At 42.2% G+C, this 22,250-nt stretch overlaps 1 protein-coding gene across 4 annotated transcripts in view; it reads left to right on the top strand.

The window, feature by feature from the left end:
• gsk3ba (glycogen synthase kinase 3 beta, genome duplicate a) overlaps nt 1-22,250 on the top strand; it is a 37,960-nt gene continuing 15,710 nt past the window's right edge. For 2 of the 4 annotated variants that reach the window (XM_061053467.1, XM_061053466.1), the window contains exons 1-3: nt 1-914; nt 12,181-12,374; nt 21,650-21,733. In XM_061053467.1, coding sequence (XP_060909450.1) covers nt 827-914; nt 12,181-12,374; nt 21,650-21,733 — 366 coding nt within the window. In that variant the 5' untranslated portion in view covers nt 1-826. The remainder of the gene's footprint in view (nt 915-12,180; nt 12,375-21,649; nt 21,734-22,250) is intronic. The other 2 variants (XM_061053465.1, XM_061053464.1) reach the window with 1 other exon arrangement.

The following is a 22,250-nucleotide window of genomic DNA, read 5'->3' as shown; positions in this document are numbered from 1 at the left end:
GCTGGACGTAGCCCTACGTCCCGTAACGGATACTGCGCAGCTAATGTGCGCAGCGACAAAGACAGCGAGACCTGTGGGGAAGGAATAAAAAAAAGAAATTCAGTACCGTCGCCCTCTGTGTGCTTTAAGACCATCGTTATCTGAAGAGGTCGCTGCCCCGGGACTTCGGGAAAGAAAACCGAAAATTTGTGGGCGACGAGGTGCGGGTTTTTTTTTTTTTGATTCAACCGTGAGGTGCTGAACTCGTTTTTCTGAAGACTGAGGCAACGGGAGGATTTTTCCGTTGGACGGTAAGGCTGAGCTACAGCGAGGGAGCCGCCATGGCAGTCGGATCATTGAGCCTCCACATCGGGATATGAAGAGGAACCGCATGTGTCAAGAAAACACCGCATTCACCTGGAGCAGACATCCTCACAGCTTGTTTTCATATTTATGAAAATAATTCCACGTTGAAATAGAAATCTCAGTCGGTTTTAATCGGGGAGGGGGCCACAGGGAGAGGCCAGATTCATGACTATTTTAGTCGGAGACGTGTCTTCAAAGGCCCGCTGAGAGAAAACCCTGGAGCACACGGAAGAAACGATGCTCTGATTGTAGGGACAGAAAGAAACGGGTTCTTTTAGAAGGTGTTGGAGGATCTTGGACTTCGCTTTCTGCCTAACCCTTTCTCTTTTAATTTTTAATTTTTTTTTTACTGGTATTCATTTTTCTGCCATCCTTTTTTGTTGGATGAGAAGGTCCGGCGGATCGATCTGCCCGTCTGCCGTTCAGTGAGTGAGTCTCCAGTCTCCGAGTCGAGAGAGAACCAAAAGGGGGGGTTTGGATCATGTCGGGTCGGCCCAGGACCACATCCTTCGCAGAGAGCTGCAAACCAGTGCCGCAGCCCTCTGCATTTGGCAGCATGAAAGTCAGCAGTGAGTACCCCTCCTCATGTCTTTTCCCACCTTCTCTCTGCATGCACCAGGCCCCAAAAAGTGGGGCTTCACATTCTTGCAAAACCGAACTGGAAATGTGTAAAGTGAGCCTGTATGGTGAGCTAACGTTAGCTTCTTAGCCCCTGTCATGAATCTTGGTCACTGGCTTGAGATTGGCAAACACACACACCGCTGCTCTCCTCAGTGTTAGCACCACACACACACACACACACACACACACACACACACACACACACAGCTGCATTCTGACGCGCCGGTCAGCCTGACCTGCTGGGTTTAGCAGCAGGCCGTGCCCGGGCAGTGCAGCAGGGGGGAAGCTGGGGGGTTGGCACCAGCCCAGCCGAGAGAACCTAGCCAACTCCTTTTTTTTTTTTTTTCTTTTTTTTTTTTACTGCAGATCCGCTCTCATTAATGCCCACTTGAATGTCGATTAGATCTCATAGCTAGGATTTGCTACATAGCATGAATACCGGTATGCGTAATAGCGCGTAATGGCGTTAACGCGTTAAAGCGATAGGGCCGGTCTATTACGCAACTTGTCAAATCGGAAGGTGCCGCCCCACAGTTGTCTGGTTCACTGATATTATTTGTTCTGGGGCCGTTTCGATGTCAGACGTCGCGACGACTGGAAGGAGGAGTGTGACACAGAGAGGATCCTGTTTATGGAGCCACAGTGGCACCGTGCCACCGGGCTGCTTATAGACCGGCTGCAGAGAGAGAGCTGCACTAGGCCCGAAGTTACCTGCAGAACCATGGGAGTCTCACATTCCTCCTTCAAACTCATAAATCACTAAATTTTTTGCTTTATAGTATCTCTGTATTTAGTCATAAGCATGCATCTTTCCACTGCACGTTTTGTTCAAATGTCTCTTCACTAAACAGCTTCTTAAAACATTTCAGCACTGAGTATTTTTTGCCATAGATTGCAGACACTATACGTTCAAATAATCATGTTTTTGATGATTATTAATGAGTGGCTGTCCCTGCTGGAGATATCCAACTGACCTATAGCTACCACCTTTTCTTATCTTGATATATAGGAAGCAATTGGGTGTGTGTGTGTGTGTGTGTGTGTGTGTGTGTGTGTGTGAGGAAAAAATGACTCTGTTAAGGAATGTGTTGGTGGTGGTTTGAGGCTGTGATGTGGTCATGATGTGTGTCAGTGGGGTGAGGCCTGGGGCTCTCCTCTGGGCCTTGGCAGAGGAAACCACCCCAGTGGACTAGGGCGCACACACACACACACACACACACACACACACACACACACACACACACACACACACACACACACACACACACACACACTCTCTACAAAGGAGAAGCACTTACATCCAAAATGTGCTACTCCTCTTGCCCCAGATACTACGGCTGTGCTGCTGTCAGTGTGTTACAATCTTGGATGTTTAGCTATATAAAAAAAAAGGAAAGAAAAAGCTCTCCAGGGTGGAAATCTGTGTTTTTTCAATGAAGTCTTTTCCTTATTGTTAAATCATAAAATACTGAATGTAGCCCCAAAGAGCAGACATTGACATTACATGACTGTTACACCAGTCTCTCTCCATAAATGTATTTTTTTCAAGAGGCTCATCTGGTTAGTCAGTATTTCATTATCAATCATTAAAGGCTGCAGTGTTGGTAGTCATCCAATTAACTAGGTGTTAAATCAATGGATTTTTATTAGCCCCATAGAGGAAGGTGTTAGCAGTAAACACATAAAACATTTATTTAAAGACTTTAGCAAAAGGGCCATAAATCAGTTTGACTCATGAAAATCATAAAAGTTCAAAAGAAGAATTGGATAACTTTTAATAATGGAACTTTTGGCCTACTTTTTTTTTTTTTGCATGATCGTGAATATGTTGGAGAAGTTGATACCTTGGTTTAATGAGGTTGTTGTGTCTTTACAAGAGGGTTCACAGTGCATCGAGTTCAATACTTGTTGTGCTTTCAGTGCAGGAAAACAGAAATTGTAGAAAAAAATGAGCTTGACACTAGACATTTGGAACGCTGATTTGGTCTTAGTTTTGTAAGCTTAAGACCCCAAGCTCTCAGTCATAACGCGTCCTTCTTTGATTGTCACACTTTGACTCAGTTGGTCCACTATCCTTATCTGTAGATTCTATTTTGTTGAACTATTTTGTGCCATTCACATATGCAGAGTTGTTCAGCCAGAGACTATCTCTAATTTGACACTCACAAAGCCCCAAACACAAGTCGGCTAGAAAAATCTTCCTTTCAGGGGATTGACAATGGCACCAACACGATCTTGAAGAGTTAAAAACATCCCAATGAAGAGTCTGTGATGCACAAGTCTTTTGGTTTGAGGATAGAAAGAAGTATAAATGATAAGTAGCATTGCAACCATCTTTTAACTTCTAGGTTCTCTAATGGTGATGTCCTGTTTTCCCTAAAGGCAATCATATCCATATGTGTGTTGGGAAACTCCAATCCAATCCAACTTTATTTGTCAAGCACTTTAAAACAACCACACTCGACCAAAGTGCTGTACAGAAGAATAAATAAAATACATAACAGCTCACATGAGAGAAAAGAAAACTACATGTGAAATACAGAATCAATTTAAAAGAGATAAAACAAATAGGCACGCAAAAAAATAAATCAAATCAATAAATAAGTTGACGTCTTACTGTGTATTAAAGGGAAAAGAGATGGGTCTTAAGAAGAGATTTAAAAAGAGGCAGAGAAGAGGCCTGTTTAACATGCTGAGGTAAATCGTTCCATAGTTTTGGAGCCGCAGCAGCAAACGCACGATCCCCTCTGAGCTTCCGCTTGGTTTTAGGCCCCCTCAGGAGCAGCTGATCAGCTGACCTGAGAGAGCGGGTGGGTGTGTAAGGGTGTAGAAGCTCAGAGAGGTAGGGTGGGGCAAGACCATTCAGAGATTTAAAAGCAAATAAAATAACTAACCGTAACCAACCCTTAGTTAAGAATCGATGCAGCAGAATAGCAACAAAAGTCACACCCACATGTGTCAAGGAATCACAGTTGCATTACTTGTGACATTCTGTGAGACTATAGGGGCTCTTTGGAAAAGTCTTAAAAAAAGACCCCCATATGTTCTTTCTTATCTGCTTCTCTTGACCTTGTTAAAAAAAATGTCACAGGGGAAAGGAGAGGTTTGAATAAGGGGATAGGAAATGAGAACGAAGGAGATAAGGGAACATATCTGACTGGCGGATGTTACTGATGTTAGCAGGTCTGCTAGTATGAAAACTACAAATCAAGCGAAACGGACTACAAAGAGCACGTCTATCGCCTGGTGCGATCTTGACGCGTCTTTCTTTTCCAGCCATGAAACTCTGTGATAAAAACGACCTCATTAAGGTGCTTAAAGGTTACAAACCTGAAGAGGCGGGCCGCTCAGGACGAGCAGCTTTGACGGCCAGCCTGCAGATCTGAGAACTCCTGTAAGGGTTCATATCTGTAAAGTAGAATTTATTTGATATTAAAAAGGGTTTTATGACAGTTTTTTTTAGTCCTCATTTTACTGAAGTAATGTATTAAACTTATTTAATTGTCTTTCTTTTAATTTCCTTTTGAATTAGTTCCGACTTTGTTCTGTCTTACTATCGGCTCTCTGCTGACAAAAAAAAACTTTATCATTTTATCTTAATTATGAGGTAATAAACAACGATCTCGTTTTGACTAAGGTATCTTTAACGACATCATAAATCCTACTTCATATTGGCGGTGGTTAAACTTTAACCACACTCTATTCTAAAAGTGGTGCAGCTAGTGCAGTTGAATTATTGATTGATTGATAAATTTAGAGATTGAGATTAGAGGAATATTAATGAGCAGAGGACAAGGTGAGGCGATGTGGTGTTCAGGTGTTGAATGGTTGAGAGGCTTTCCACCTTTTTTTTAAGAGGGTTGACCCAAGGAGTTGTGGGTCTAATGTTCTTCTTCTCTTTCATAAATGATGGTCGGTGTGTCCTCAGGCTAATGGAGATAATAAATGGGTCGAATGTCGTTTCTTCCCTCATCATTTAGAGTATTTAAAAAGCTCTCATCTTCTAACCTTCCTAATAAAAAATAACTATTTGAACGGTCTCCAGATTTTGTCCTCTGTTCAAATTTTGATTTTTTTTTTTAGCTCCACTCGAGTGAAGTTTTAGAATTGGACATGTAGAAGTAATGATTCTCTTATCAACAAGTGACAGAAATAACCTGCTACAACCTGATTCATCATCAAGAGATACACATAATGCAATGTCATGATTGCACTTTGGACCTACACACACACACACACACACTCACAATCACACACACACACACACTCTTACACACTCACAATCACACCACACACACACACACACACACACACTTGTGGCCCGTTTATGTATGAGAATAACGTGACTATCTCAAGCAGCTGCTGTAGCGAGTGTGTATGATCCTGGAGAGAATGCACTTACCCCTCCCACACAGGAACACACACACACACACACACACTCAAAAGCATATGCATGCATACATTTCCTCATCCACATGAGCACTCTCACTCTTTGGTTCTGTTTTTGGGGGTGAGGCAGCTGGCCAAGAACAACGAGCAGCCTGTTTAGCATTTCAAAGCTGCATCTCTCTTTTCCTCTATTTACTCCCCTCCTCCTCTCTGTCCTCCCTCCTTGCCACATTTTGCAGATGATGATGGGAACAAAATGAACTAATTATATACTCTTTGATTCCAAATGAGACCGTGAGGGGACGAGAACCATCATCAGAATCATGCACAGGATTTAAATAAGAAAGAGACGCCGTAGAAAATGATCCTCATCAGGTGTTTTCTGCGACGGTTATTGAACATCTTATATGGTGGCCATTTTCCTCTGATGTCACACTCAGGGTGGTAGCTCTGATGCTCTAATAATGTCAAACCCTGCAGTTGCTTGTTGGTATTTCAGCTAGTTATTTACCTGTTTCTGCTAACCAGTTAGCTACTGCGAAACAGCAGCTAATGCCTCTCAAAAACTCCTAGCAAAATGTCCAAAACATAAGGAAGGCATATATTCCTAGCTAACGTTTTCCTAGGGACTTCTGTCTTTACTTTTGTCCTGCTTTTTTTTTTCAAGCTTTGTGCAGGATTCCTCGTTAGCATACCTTGTTAGCATCAGGCTGAATTGCTTACCCCACAGGGCTAATGTGAATCTACATTAGTTATTTCCGGCTTTTCCATCATATCATGTAACACAATCAATCTTTAATTTTAGCTAGAAAGCTAAATGTAGCTGTTGCCCAGAAGAAGCTAGTGGGTTCAAATAAGGTGTGTGGGTGAACAAACTGTAAGATGTATAATGTTAGAATTTGTCCGGCTATTTAATTAACAAACTGGAATACATCAGTGAAGAGTGAAACCAGAAGAAAATGTCCCCTGAGTGAGTATGGATGGCTCTGCAGGCTGCATACAGCCACTGTGCTATCTGACATCTTTGCACCACTATCTCGTCTGCTCACTGATGTCTTCAGTGTTGCATAGCCGAACGTCTCTCACATTCCTGTGACAGGATTTTCCAGTACTGCAGTGAACTATCTTACCATGATTGCAACAGTGATGGAACATTTCATTTCAACCCTTTGAGTGAGAGTGAGAGTGAGAGTGAGAGAGAGTGAGAGAGAGAGAGAGAGAGAGATAGAGAGAGCCCCCCCCCCCCCCCATGCCTTTAGCTTGATGCCGTATGCTGCCCAGGAATTCCTCAAATCTCCACATATATTCATCACAGATTTCCCTTTCCCTGCAGCCCAGTGCTGCCATGAGAGCATGTCTCTACATTCATCTTCTAGTACTCAGCCTTATTGTTTCAATTCAGAGGGTGAATCTAATCATGCTGTGTATATCCATACAACTGCGTTTCCCAGATTTCAGACTGGTTTATAAACACGGACAGTTTTGCAGGATTAGGATCTGTGACAGTCACTGGAAGTGATTCATAAACCCTTTTCACACATACAGAAATCTCCTGAAAAACTCCAGAGATTAGTCTACCCGGAGGTTCTGTAGGCTGTGTGTGAACGCAAACGGACGCATTTTTCGTGCAGACTTTACCCGGAGTTTATCCGGCCAGACCTCTAGTATTTTATCAGCAGAATATCTGAGTGAGCTGATGTCTGAACGCGGCAGCATATACTCCGGAGATTTCACCTCGAGCCAATAGAAAGAGAATGACGTTTATACAGTGACTGTCTAAAGTGTCTGCACGCGACCTCTACGATCTCCGTGCTCTAATTAAACGTCTGCATTCTGTTTTCTGTTCGTCAGTATGTTGTTCTCCTCTCTCTCTTTTGGATTACACATAGCATTGATATAAAGACAGATATTCTCGTTATAACGCTGTGTAGCGCCCCCTCTGACAGGGAAAGTCCCCCGCTGTGAGGAGCATATCTGAACGGCTAGGTCGGGAGAATCTCCGGAGCGTTCCTCCTGTAATTATCTAGATATTATCCGGAGTGCGGATGTGAAAACGGCTTTAAAGAGTGGTGTGAAGGTTTCCCCTCAAACTGCAGTTCATTCATGAATGATGTCACACGCTGCGACCTCGTAGTGTCTCGTGGTTTAATCACTTCAGTTGTATCCTCAGGTTACCTCCAGAGTAGAGGACTCGGGTTAAATGATACTCAAAAGTTTTTTTTAGGTTTTAAAAAGATATTCAGTAATAATTATAAGCCTGTGATTGTTTATTTGTCTTTGCTAACATGAAGGGAAAATATACCGGTCATTAATTCAAGTGTAAATGTGGAGGAAATATTTGCATCAATTTTCCTGCAGATGGATCAAAACATGGATTTTCAGCAACATGATGTTGTGCATACACATCATGTGCGTTAATAGACAAAATAAAAGATTGTTTAAAAGATTATTTCTGCACCTCCATCCAAAAAAAACCCCTCAAAAATGCTCTTAATTAAGCCCATAAAAAGCTTCATAAAAGCCCTGCACCTGTTATTTGTTGACCGTCAGAAGTGCCTGCAACCCCATTAACATTGCACTATCATCAGTGCGTTTAATGACAGCCAGGAGAGTGTGCACACATTAACCTGCACACATCGTGTCTACACATTATTGTGTGAATAGTTTGGCAGTTAGATCTGTGTGTGCTGTACTTACAGGTGAATCATGTCGCTTGATTTAATGCTTCATTATGTTCATTTTTAAATCAGGCAGTCTGCGTTTTCATCATGACAATCAGAGATGCATCATGGTATTTTGGTAGCCGTGACAGCACCAGATACGTTGTTCAATCAATCCTACATGTGTCCTGTACGCGCATAACAGTGGTGGTGTCTGGCCTCATTAATACACACGTTGTTGTTAGCTGTGTTCTGCTCTGGCCCGAGCTACTCTGGTGACCTGAATTGACTATTGATGCTTGTGGCTAAAAGTTGCAGCAACTGTCTCTCCTCTGTCACCTTGATGCAGCCTTTAACATGAAATCAGGCTCTGTGATTGGTCACGCACTATATGTATGTGTTCTCTGTAGAGGCTGTGATTTGGAGTTTGGTTTGAGTCGAGGGAGATTTCTAACATTTGATTTCCTGTTGGTTCAGTTGGTAATATTGTATTTAAATGAAAAGCTCCAAACTCTAAAAAGAGTCAAATCTGGCTGTGACAGTTTTAAAGTATAAAATAGAAGCAAATCTGGGATAATTTCTTTACCCTATTTTAAGCCCATAGCGAGTGTATAAGTGTGTAAAAGGCCATGCTTGGTACTGACTTCCAATCAGCCATGTAAAAATCCTTTTCATCGCACCCTGATTGCTGTGTCATCCTGTATTCTCTCGTTGTGAGACCTCTCTGTGCTTGTACAGTACGAGTTGTTGCTGCGTGAGCGTGCACAGACTTTTCTCACGGTTTGAGGAAGTGCAGAGGCGTCATAGAAGAGGCCCTGCTGGAATATGAAGAGAGCAGAGTCATATTCCTTTCTCTACGTCTCTCACTCTCTCTCTCTCTCACTCACACTCTCTCTCTCTCCGTCTCTCACTCTCTCTCTTGGAAAGTCTATTTCTCTCTCTCTCTCACTCACCCTCTCTCTCTCTCTCGCTCTCCGTCTCTCACTCACACACTCTCACTCTCTCTCTCTTTCTCACACACTCTCTCTCTCTCTCTCTCTCTCTCTCTCTTGGAAAGTCTATTTCTCTCTCTCACTCACCCTCTCTCTCTCTCTCTCTCTCCGTCTCTCACTCACACACTCTCACTCTCTCTCTCTTTCACACACACTCTCTCTCTCTCCGTCACTCACTCTCTCTTGGAAAGTCTATTTCTCTCTCTCTCTCACTCACCCTCTCTCTCTCTCTCGCTCTCCGTCTCTCACTCACACACTCTCACTCTCTCTCTCTTTCTCACACACTCTCTCTCTCTCTCTTGGAAAGTCTATTTCTCTCTCTCACTCACCCTCTCTCTCTCTCTCTCTCCGTCTCTCACTCACACACTCTCACTCTCTCTCTCTTTCACACACACTCTCTCTCTCCGTCACTCACTCTCTCTCTTGGAAAGTCTATTTCTCTCTCTCTCTTTCACACACTCTCTTTCTTTCACACACTCTCTCTCTTTCACACACTCTCTCTCTTGGAAAGTCTATTTCTCTCTCTCTCTCACTCACCCTCTCTCTCTCTCTCTCTCTCTCTCTCTCTCTCTCTCTCTCTCTCTCGGAAAGTCTATTTCTGTCGTTACACAATCCGAGTTCAGTTACTCTTTCTAGACTCGGTCGGGGGGAGTGAAGGCCCTGCTAGTTTCTCATCCCTCTCCCCTCTCTCTCTCTCTCTCTCTCTTTCTCTCTATCCTTTCATCTCATCTTCAGTAATTGGACCACTCACTGGTCACACAGTAGCAAAAAAAAAAGTGCAAACACATGCATGATTATTTTATGTTTTGGTTGGACTATTCTTGCTCACGTTTGAGTGCTTGTGTCTATGCAGGCACTATTAGTGTTAAAATCAATGCCACAGCTGGAAAATGAGCCGAGCGAGCCAATGAGAGCATCACAGCACTCTGTGTTCCCGTCTTAGTCAAAACATCCACTTTCTGCTCTTCAGCCACTCGGGGGTTAATCACCAAATCATTTAGTTAGTTTTCCAAACAGACTGATCACATGCTGATCATTTGCAAGAAACCTGCAGTCCATGCATGCTCACTCCCTCCTCACATGGATCAGACTCTGTGGCCTGTCAGTGTCCTCCACATGGAGGTGGTCTGCTCCCAGCATGCTGCAGGACGTTTCTATTAAATGACACCATAATCAGGGACAGTCACGGGTATTAAGCAGCACTAAATCCCCTCAACGTGATTTGTACCCACTTGAGAGCCGGAGACAGATTTGATCGTAGGCTGACTGTCTCTGCAAACTCGTCAAGAATTAGACGAATTTAACAAAGATATTCAAAATGATTTTAGCAATGTGTTTCTTTGTTTTGGTGCAGTTTTGTGGGGGGAAAAAAACAACAACTATTAAACTAATACAAAGATTATGAGGGGGATTTAATTGTACAGATTCTGTGGTGAAATTGTGATTAGAATTAGGAAGCAGGCCAAATGTTTGTGGCATGTGACACACACACACACACACACACACACACACACACGCACACACAATCGCCTGGACGTCCTATTACAGCCAGCTAATGTGAATTTTGCCCCTTGACACATTGGAGAGGAGGAGGGAGGGAGGGAGCCCACTTAAACAGGAAAGAGCCTCCATGTTGGGATCTCAGGGGAGCAGAGGCAGACTGGAGAGGAGGGAGGGGCAGATACTGATCCATAGTGCATTAGCATCAGATACAGATCTTACTAGCTTAGGACTTTTCACTGATCTTGTATTGCAGTGGTCGTGTCTGCTCACCATGGTTGGTGAGTCTGTCTTAAGGTAATGAGTCGTATCCAGTCGGGGGCTCCTCACTGATAGTCGTTATTTGATGGATGAACTATGTGGATAAAAGCTTCTATCTGCTATAACACAGAGATCAATAGCATTTTAAAAGAGTGTGTTTCTGGCAATAGCTGTTCATACTTTTATGTTTTTTTAGCATCATGACATTTACATTTTTTCACAAACAGGATATACTAAAACAACTAAAACCCACCAGTCCTCCTTTCTTTGTTTTAAGGGCACCATGTAATGATTCTTTAAAAAGGAACAATTGGATGTTCTGTTTCAGCTCAGCCATGATTCACACATTCACACACAGTCAGCTGGGAGCTGATCAGTAAAAACCACAGCTGTTGACCGGTAGGAAGCACTGCTGGAACAAATGAGGGGTTAAAACGGCCGCAGGAAGCCAAAAATGATTGTGTGTCTCACAGTCACAGTCACATAGTGAAAGCTGCGACCTGTCAATCAAAAATCAGCATCTCCAGGAAGACGGCGTTTTCTCAGTCTGACTCTTAAAGACACTCTAGAGAAGCGTCAGCAGGAGACGCACGGGTGTAGATTATGAAAATGAAAGATGGCTGAATTCCAGTCAGCAGCTGTATTTTCAGGTTTTCTTTTGTGCGCGTTGTTTCTCACTGTCACTGTGTCGTTGCTTACTGGGAATGGAACACAACCATTAGTGTTAGATTACTAGTTTCACATGTGAAATTAGAGAATTGATTTAAAAGTATGTTATGAGGCAAACACAGGAAATATGAATAAGACCTGTGGTAGGGAATTTCACTTTAATTCAAAATGCGTGACATAACCTTTGTTCTTCAGGTTCCTCTCTTACCCCGCTGCTCGGGTTTCTGCAGCACCACTTAGCTGGTCCAGAACTGCTAACTGCTAGCATCACTACAGTAAGCTGTCAGCGTGACAAACCACTTTGTGCCTTTTGTTTTCGGACCCTTCATAGGCTGTAAAGACCGAAAATCAAATCAGTAGTTCATCGGGGTCGACAGATTGGGACATGGTGCTGTAGTCATCCAGAGAATATTGTGGACAAACGTCTTTTAGCTCAAACATGAAGTTGGCACTACATTTCAAGACTCCCAAAGTCTGAAGCAACTCTTTTAAAGAGACGATGAGGTCTCACCATCGCTGTTGTTTTCTACAGTGGAGTTATTACTTGGCTCTGCGGCCTGTGGAAAAAAAACGAGCTGATTCTTAAAGAGTAAGCTCGTTTTATCGACTGTTAGCCCAAACCATGCACGGACCACAACCAGGTTTGACTTTGTGGAAAGGAAGTGCTGAATTTTTTTTGCCGAAGAAAAGTGAGTTTTAAGCGTTTGTATTGATCTCCTCTCTCTGTGTTTGTTTCTCTTCAGGGGATAAAGATGGCAGCAAGGTAACAACAGTCGTGGCCACTCCAGGCCAAGGCCCCGACCGGCCACAGGAAGTGAGCTACACGGACACCAAGGTCATCGGCAACGGCTCGTTTGGCGTCGTCTACCAGGCTAAGCTGTGCGACTCTGGAGAGCTGGTGGCGATCAAGAAGGTTCTGCAAGACAAGAGGTTCAAGGTAAATCAGGAGCGCTAGACTTTCAAACTAACGCAGGGCTCAACATTATAACTGGCCCGATGGCCCGGATGAATGATTGACAGAGTCCGGGCCAGCTGATTGCACGTTCAGCCAGTTCTCAATTTCACGGCGCTTTCCTGTCATATCGGTGTTTTGTCAGTAATTATTTTTTAAAAGTTGTGCTAATAACTGCTACAGCATCAACGTATCAAGTGATCGTGTGAGCGCTTGTGTGTCACAGTTGAAAGGCAGCCGACGGCTTCACTGCTGTCACTCCGGCGAGCACGCTCACTACTCTTGAATTGTACACTCGCACACAGATTTTAGCGCAGGTTTTCTCTGATAAAAAAACACGTTTGGTAAAACGGTTTTAAAACCATCAGATCCCGACAAAAGCCGAGTTTAAATCAGCTTTCAAAGAGAAAAAATAACTGGAAGAGTTGAGAGTGACAGAATGACGAAAACAGAAGAAAGAAAAGTTTGATCCACAGTGACGGACAGCTGGAGGAGCTGGAACACGTTAAAGGTAAAGACTAGATCCTGGTAAAGATAAAAGTTATTCACAAAACATGTTAGCCCTTAAGAGAGCTCCTAAAGTAAGGATGAAGAGTTTCTCACAGAGAAGAAAGAAGGAGAGATTCCAGCTCTATCACAGCCTCATATTAATATCAGATTAAGTAGACTCTTACAGTTAGCAGCATGGTGAATAAACATGAGCACATAAATATAAATATGTATAAGAAAAATATACAATATGTTTATAATCAGAGCTCAATTAATGAAATAAAAGTTGTAGCCAGCTCACATAAAAGACCAGAGACTGCCAAGCCTGCAGGACAGCTGTTTAGAGTCTCATTAACTTTATAGTCTTCAGAGGTTGGAGTTATGGGTGCTCTGTGTCCTGGCCGTGAGTAGGACTTGGTCTTGAGTAATACTGAAGTGATAAACAACTTACCACATTTATAACATTAAAACTACTACAGCCTGAAAACACAGCCATTAAGCCATTTTAATGAAATGTATAGAAAACCATTCTTTATATCTCAACACAGCAATACAAGTCATTCTAAATAGTCTTGTCTTGTCGCTACAATTATAAAATTACAGATTTCTGTCGCTTGATAACTGTTGGAATTTTGATATTTTAGCTTAAAAAATTCAACATATTGTACGGTTAAATCTTGGTGGCAAAAATGAAATTGCATTTCTTCTATTTAGTCAGTTTTTAATTCAGCGACAGAGTGTCAAATTACAACCTGTAACAGAAGCAAAACCATATTCTACAATTCACTTAGCAGACGCTTTTCTCCAAAGCGACGTACATCAGAGAGTAAGAACAACACAAGCAAGGATCTAGAAAAAAGGGAACAATGTCAGTAAGAGCAAACGATCAGCTTTGAGTCTGATTGGACACACAGGTGCTGACAGGAAGTGACCAGAGGCAAAGCACAACATTGAGGGCAGTTCTTGAGAGCTGTAATCAGTATAGAAACCATCTTATAAGTCGTCGTTATCAAACAGAATCCATCGTCATTACCATCATCATCATCATCAATAATATGGAGACCATCATCATTAAGTTAGTAGGTATTCATGAAAGAGCTGGGTCTTTAGCTTTTTCTTAAAGGTGCAGTGGGACTCTGCAGATCATCTTCAACGTTTCATTCACTATCCTCTCTTATGTACGCTGCAATATAGAAATAGTTGTTGTTAAACAGTATAGCTCCAACCCAGGCGTTCAAAACACCGGTCACAGTACATCAACAGCCAAAGGGCAAATTCAAGATGATGCAATACAGTGTGTGGCAGTAATGGTTTCCACATGTGCACCTCAGAACCCACACACCATGACTCTGCTCTTCCAAAAAACAGGATTTCAGCTCATTTGAACATCTTAAAGTTGGAAAGAGAGGGGCCCTTCAAGGAGACGTTTCTAAAGAACACTTAATCACTTAAAAAAAAAAAAAAAAAAAATGATTGAGAGTTTGAGGTTCAATAGCACCCAAATGTCTGTACAGTTAATGTAAAGCTTCAGCTAACAGGATATAATAAAGCTGTGTAAAAAATAAAAAAGCAAAGCTTTCTAATGAACACGCTGTATCCCATCGGTTTGACCATAACAGAAAATGAAGGGCAATACCAAAATGTTACCGATAGATAAACTTCATTTTCTGTCCCAACAGTGACACTGTCCTTTTGACAAGGCTCAATCCATAAACACAACTTAGATTAAATCACACTTCAAACACAAAGGGGAACTGTTAAAAAAACGACAGTGCTGCAGCAGGTTAACACCTTGTTTAAATCCCACAGTAGCTCCATGAGTCAGGGTGACAGTTTTGGTCGTTACTGCATGGTGGTGAGCTCGCAATATATCTGGGAAAGGAGAGAAAATGAACAGAATCTTTACTATTTGGGAATTATGTTATATTCAGTGGAGACAAGTGTGAGAAAAGCAGGGACTATGTAATCAAAGGTCAAAGGTATCTTTATTGTCCCCACAGGGAAATTTGTTTGCAGCTGGAGACATAAATACATAAACAACACTAATAAATCATCCAAACATCAAGTGCATAAGTACACACAACCTGAAACATGAAGCCCAGCAGAGATGCTCCAGCATCACGATAGAAATGATGAAGTGCAATGAGCAAAGGAATTAAAATTAAACCGCTATTCAACAGACAAACAGCAGCAGGCACAAATGAGACCTGATACCTTTTAGTCTTCACCACAGGAAGTCTGTACCGTCTGCCTGAGGTGAGAAGACCAAACTCTGCAAAAAGAGTTGCACGTACTTATAATCACACTTAGATGTTTGTTCATTTGTACCGAGTCAAACGGTCATTTTAATATTTGAGTTCACGCATCAGAAGTTTTCCTCAGATTTTATGAGGGCAAATTTCAAGTTTTTGTTTTGTTTTGCTGTTGATAACTTCATATTCACCAAACGGACATAAGAGTGACATCACTCGCCCGCTGTGGGCAGCTCCCTCACTCTGACATCTCTCCATCAGTGCATGTTCATAGGATCCTGTTTGTGTATGTGTGTGTATTTCAGACTGTGTGTGTTGCATGGTTAACAGAGTGTAAAAACAGAAATCAATAAAGTAAATCTTAATCAATCTTCTGTTAAAGTAAAAACCTGCATGTTTCAAAATGTGGATCTGCTGTGGAATCAGATCCTTTTTGTATTCTTTACAAAAATAAGGAAATTAATTGTTGGTACAAATTCTCTCAATGGATTTGACTTTTGGTTATCACATAGCTAGTAACACACGACTTCTCTAAGTGAAGTACTCGACTGTCGCTCTGCTCGGTATTAAGTATCTACTCCGTCCCTCTCAGGAGAGTCGAGGTGTGTTAGTGAGAGAAGAGGAGGAAGGGTGATGGCAGGACAAGCCTAGGTGTCTCCTCGACTGCAAACCTCCAGCTCTGTCTCTTGTGACTGAAGTTTAGTAAAGGTTCAGTCACATGGGTTTGCCTGTAGCCCGCTCCCCCCCCCCCCCCCCCCCCCGATCTGTTGTGCTGAGCAAACCGGTTCAGCTAAATACTTGAGCCCCATATTTCACCTTTTACCAGTTTTTCTAGTAACTGCTAGTAATCCAGTCTTTGAAAAAAACACAAAATGAATGATTGACCATCTGCCATAAAATGCACACAATGTAAATATCATGCACTCTTTGTGACTCTGCCATGATGAGGTCATGTCCTGCTCTTCCTGTTAGCCTGTCCCTGGTTAGCCTGTGCTTAGCATGACACACTAGCAGGAAACATCCTTGAAACAGTGGAAGAAGCTCACAAACATGTTCTTCCTTGTTTGTCGTTAATCTCTCTCTCTCTCTCCTGTTGCCTTTAGCTATGTCTCCTTCTCTGTCTTAACTGCCTCCGCTCCTTCCTTGTGAGCAGCTTGTTACTCAAAACTGAAGCAAATGAGTGCTAAGTCTCTTCACATGACTGCCAAGCTAGACTGTGTACCACAACCCTCCCTCCACAGATAAACACACAAACATATCCCAAACACCTGCGTTCTGATTTCTTCTAAAGCGCTCTCCTTCTCCTCTAAAGCTCTTTCTCTACACTTGGATTTTTTTTATTTTTTTTATGTCTCATTTGGTGCTACACACACACACACACACACACACACACACACACACAGTCAAAACAGGACAGTCATGTGAATAGGCTCTGTGTTGGGGAGTAGCTGATGAATGTGTAGGGAAAATCCTTGGTGGGTTTTTACAATCAGCTCCTGGTGCATTATGGGATACGTCCTCCTCCACTCCCCATCAGAGGGATCACATATCAGCCGATTGGAAAATGGATGCTCTCGTTAGAACTGACAATCACTCAAACGGACAGACAGAGGGTGAGAGCACGTCTGCTAATGGCCCTTATACAACGCTCTTACAGAAACACTGTTCCAGGGTCTGTGTGGGATATTTTGCTAATTTTTAAGAGGGAAAAACTACGACAGATTCTCTGACTGATAAGTATCGTGTGTGTAGTCATAGCCAGATATCGCTTATCACTGTGTGTCAAATGGTTTCTAAAGACATCTCGAAGCCGCAACAATTCTGTGGTTGACACAGTTTGTTGTTGAAGATGGACGCGATACGTTTTCTAAAATATTAAACCCCCCCTTATTATTTCTACTGCCAGAGACCCACATGTGTATTAATTAACAACTGAACCTAGTTACCTATACATTATTTACATCCTTGATTTACTTTGATAAAACACCTTTGATCATTTGTTAATGGAGCTTAGATTCATTATCTTTTCTTTAAAGGTGCACGATGTAGTTTTGGAAGAGAAATATGAAAGTTGGAGAAATGTACAGATTCTGTGATAAATGTTCATAACTCGATACGCAAACTGTCCTCAGAGGAACATTTGGTCCCTGGAACAATGTTTGAAGATAAGATGCTATGTGAGAAGTTATGGTGGGGGGTCTGCAACAGTGACACTGTAACTCTCCTGGTAGCTTTTAAGCTCTAAATAGTTTTCCAGGGACCCATTTTTTTCCTTTGAATAAAGTTTGTGTATTCAGTTCAGAAAGTATAATATGCAATTGTTTCACTTCTCCAACTTTCAAATTTCACTACCAAATCGACATAGTGCACCTTTAAGTACAAGTAATGACAAATGCCTTCTCTTTCCTGAAAATTAAACTGTATTCCCACACTTTTTTTTTTACGTAGTCAGTAGGTTTGAAAACATTTTGACCACCAAGTAAAAAAATTAAATAAGAGCGAGACTTAAAGGCTTTATATGTGATTTTTTTTGATCCAGCAGATGTCGCCCTTGAGCACCAGCATGAAACCAAAACAACTTGCGCTGCATTGTTGTGTTAGCATGCTAATGCTAGCGATCTTTATTATGCTCGTATCTTCACACTGCATGTAAATTTACCTGAAATGAGCGTGATCTAGAAACACAGTTAAGCAGTGAGTACAGTATGTTATTCTTCTTTTCTCTAGTCCCTCAATTAAACAACTTTTATACACGAGGGGAGGAGTCAGCCGGCTGTCCTGGCGATGTAAACAAACTGAAGATAGGACTCTGAAAACATCACAGACAGTGGGACTTGGGTGTTACACCCATTGTAGACAGTCATGACTCACAGAGTTATTTTCAGAGGAGATACTTGATTTATATTTAAGTGTGAAAAATCACATATAAAGCCTTTAAGGGACTTGTTATATCAGAAAGTAGAAGTGAAATATTGTAGTCACAGAGAAAAAAGATCTTGCTTATCAAGTCCTACATTCCCCGTAAATGTCCCGTTGTGGGATGAATAAAGGAGTATCTTATCTTATCTTATTCAGTATCGCCCATAAGCTGTTACGTAAGCAGAACAGTGAGACAGTGTGTGTCTTTGTGTGGGCGATGAGAATGAGATTGCTCTAAATCCTGTTGGAAAGTGGATGTGGGTTTTGTCTGACTCTGCACATCAGCAGCAGCATGAAGGTGTAGCACTTCTGGGCGCCTGCTGTCGAGGTCTTCTCTCCTCTTTTGTCTCTCTGCTGGCTCGGCTGCTGACACACTGGAGGATGACAGGTCAGCAGGAATGACTGCAGTATCACTGGAGCTGGGCAGGGCTTCACTGAACAGCCTGTCTGCTCCTCCTCCATATGGTACCATCTCTCTCACATACAACAACGCACACACACACACATAAACACACACTACCTCAAGCACACCCACCAAGCTACTGCAAGAAGACACAAGGGCGTTGCCTGCAGTGCACGATAATTCAATGGCTGGTCGGTGACCCACACGCTATGATGTCACTTTATGTTATAGTGGTTGTGTGTGTGTCGTATATATGTGTGTTCATCATAGTGGGGTAGGGGGTTAAAAAGCAAGGGGGGAGTATGTGGGAACCTTTTGTGTCTGCCTGTAAGTGAATCAGGAGAATCGTCCATATCACGCGGCGGCTGCTGCTGCTGAGACGACCGTGTCTCGTTTACCGCTCTCTCTGCTCTCTTAAAAAAATGAATGAGAGTGGATTAAATCCACATAAAGAGGCGGAAAAGTGTGGAGGGATGACAGCATATCTGCCTGCGCCAGCCAGCATGGTTCTGACCCACATCGCAGGGGGAGCTCATTAGTCACTCGATCAGTCAGGCAGATAGCACAGTTTCTCACTATTAAGTCAAACAATCCTCAGACAGTCCACCTCCTGCTCAGACGGTTTATCAGGCTGCTTTTCAAAACCATTTCATAGATGTAAGGCAGGAACATCTACATGATCATGTATAGCACAATTTCAGTTAATAGTGAGCACAATTTTAATAATAATAAAAGACTTTATTTGGCATGGACATCACAGATACATTGGACGGAGCAGATGCATTGTTTAAGTGTTTTAGCAAGCATGCTATTTCTCAACACCGGTCCACAGGAGGCTTTTGAAAGGAAAACAATGATTTAATTCAAATTAATTTAAACAAAACACCCAAACATGTCTTGTTTTATCTTTTTAACTGTGAATATCTCTTGCTTTTTTGAAAATTACAGAATATTAAGATACATATTTTTTGCTTTAAAATTTCATGTGGACCACATGAAGGTACGTTTTTAAAAGTTTTACCCTTTACTTTGACATTCAGGTTACTTACTTACATGTAATCAAGCGAGGAGGGTGCAGCTAGATGGGCATCTTTCTGGTATTAATAAATCAGTTATCAGAAAAGTTGCAAAAACACATTTTCTGTAGATAAACTTTTAATTTCAGAATTCAGAAATTATCCAATAGATTACATAATTTAGACCAATCAAGACGATGCAAATAAGTAGTTGTAGCACCATAAAAATGTTCAAAGCAATTTTCATCCTGAGATGGATCTTAATAAAAAAACATGTCAACTCCACATGGTTTACTGAAGTGTTATTAGTGTCACCTCCAAACCAGAAGCATTTGTTTCCACCAAATTTCAGGTCAGACGCTTGATCAGGCCGTTGTCTGCTCAGCGGTCATCCAGATAATCAACCCCCCCCCCCCCCCCCCCTTTTTTTTTTTAACCCAGAATCCCAAACATCTCCCCACGTTGTGTTGATGGTATATAGACAACACAGCAGCAGTTAGTCAGATAGATTGCTAGTCAGCTTGTCAATCACACTTCAACCTTCAGTGTTCAGTCTGTCAGTTTGGGAATAAATCAGTGGGAGAGTCACAGACTCGTCATCTGGCCAGTTGAAACACACAACTCAAATTTCGGCTGATTACGTTCTGGTTTTGAATTCATTATTTCCATCCTGCACTCCACTGAGTTTGGATCATACAAATACCAAAAAATGTGAGCTTGCACATGTGAGGCAAAAACAAGTGACATCAAATAGTGCAAAACCTGCCTTCTATTAATCTAGCTGCTATCAAATAAAAAACAGATTATCATATGGTTTCTCAACTTCTCAATCCCTGTTTTCTGCTCTCCGTTTGTTTCCGTTGGTTTTCCATTCCACAGTCTTGAAATGTTACACAGACTCTTAAAGGGATACTTCACCCATTAGCATTAATCTTTGTATCATTAGAAACCTGGTAGTATTTTTGAATGGTCGTGCATCCCGCCCTCATTTTCCCCTGAGATGTGAAATCTTTGTATTTCTGAGTCTGTAAAGGAGCTTCCTGTGACGCAAAATGACGGTTTTTGCGTCACTGGAAGCTGTTGTGGTTAGCGGTGTGAAACTACAACGCTAGTTCCTCATGTTTTCGACCACTGAAGCTACAGACCAATCACAGATCAGTGGGTGGGAACTCACTCCCAGAATCGAAACTTAACTCTAACTCTAGCTGCTGCTGGCCGCCGGCTGTGCATTCTGGGATTTGGTGTCTTTCATCCACATGAGCCAAAAAGACACTTTCTGTCTTTTCTCGGCCAAGAAGGCACCAACTTCAAAATGTATTTCACATTTCTACATATATGACCCAATGTCAACACAGATTCATGTTTCAACGGGTGAAGTATCCCTTTAAGAACATCTTAAAGCACTGTGATGAAGAGGGAAGAAGAAATGGAGTATAAACTATAATGGATCTGTTTTTAGAGCGGAGCTTTATGTCATGGTTGAATCCCCGCCCGCCAACAGAACATTAAAGTCCATGTGCACAGCCACTCTCTGCATGGACGCTGTATGTGAATATAGATTGAGTGCCATCATTTTGCTCTAGTGGCTCTGAGAAATGCACTCTGATGCATGTCCCATTATTAACAAAGTTGACTTTTCTTAAGTGTTTCTATTACGGGGTTTGTTTTCCGATCTCTTTGTGCTTCCCACTGCTCTTTTGTTGTAATTGTTGTTGCTTTGATGGGAACAGGCATTCTGCCACACAGTGCATTACTGTGTCATCATGTTTTAAACTCCTGGGATGTATCCGTCCCTGAAGGAATGTTTCTCCATTTTCTCTATTTTTAAAAAAAAAAGCATTCTTTCTCTGCACCCTCATCTCATTTTGTCATCTGGACTCCTGACACTCTGTCACATTGAGCTCGTGACGACGACGTAGCTGACAACAAGGTGATTGTTTTTCTGAGAGGATTAGTGACAAGTGTTTTTCAGTCACAAGACACAGAAACAGTGCAAACAAGACTACTGACCCATGCTTCTGACTTTTTCACTTTTTGGTCCTTGAGTGAAACTTTGCACAGTTGTGCTGCGGGTCAAATGAAAAACCTTCAAAGTCTCCTAAAGCTCCACTTTGATTTTTAAAAAACATGGCCCTTAAGACTTCAATGTGATGTGTCATGATTGTTTTTTGTGTTTCACAGAACCGCGAGCTGCAGATCATGAGGAAGTTGGACCACTGCAACATCGTCCGCCTGCGCTACTTCTTCTACTCCAGTGGAGATAAGGTCAGTGGGATGAGCGATGCTTCTTTCATCTTCTTCTTCTGAGGTTTCATCCATGCAGTCACCTGCAGAACAGAGCAATGTGTGGGGGGGGGGGGGGGGGATTTAACACTTCAGGAGGAGCTAGGCAACTATGTGATCAGTGGACACGCTCTTCCTCCTAAGGCACAGTAGTGACCACTATGAGAGCCCAACAGATGTATCTGTTTTTTTGGCCAGTTTTTGCTTTTCACACAAGGGCGGATATCTCACTTCACTATTGGGGGCGACAATTAACAGGATTTTTTTATTTTATTATCTATTTTTCTAGGATTGGGGGGGGTCCGTACCCCCCTGTCCCCCCTGTGATTTCCGCCCATGTTTTCACACAAACATCATAAATGGTGTAGATGAAAGGCAGCGATATGGAAACTTTCCTTACAGAACACATTGCTTCGGGGGTCGATTAGTAAAACATTTTATCATGTAGTGTGTCTAAAAATGCTCGCTCCACGATGCCGTCACCTCTGTCTAGAAAACA

Source organism: Labrus mixtus, chromosome 13 (assembly GCF_963584025.1).
Source record: "Labrus mixtus chromosome 13, fLabMix1.1, whole genome shotgun sequence".
Lineage (NCBI taxonomy): Eukaryota > Metazoa > Chordata > Actinopteri > Labriformes > Labridae > Labrus > Labrus mixtus.
Note: the sequence above shows the minus strand (reverse complement) of the source record. Positions and strands in the feature narration are given on the sequence as shown.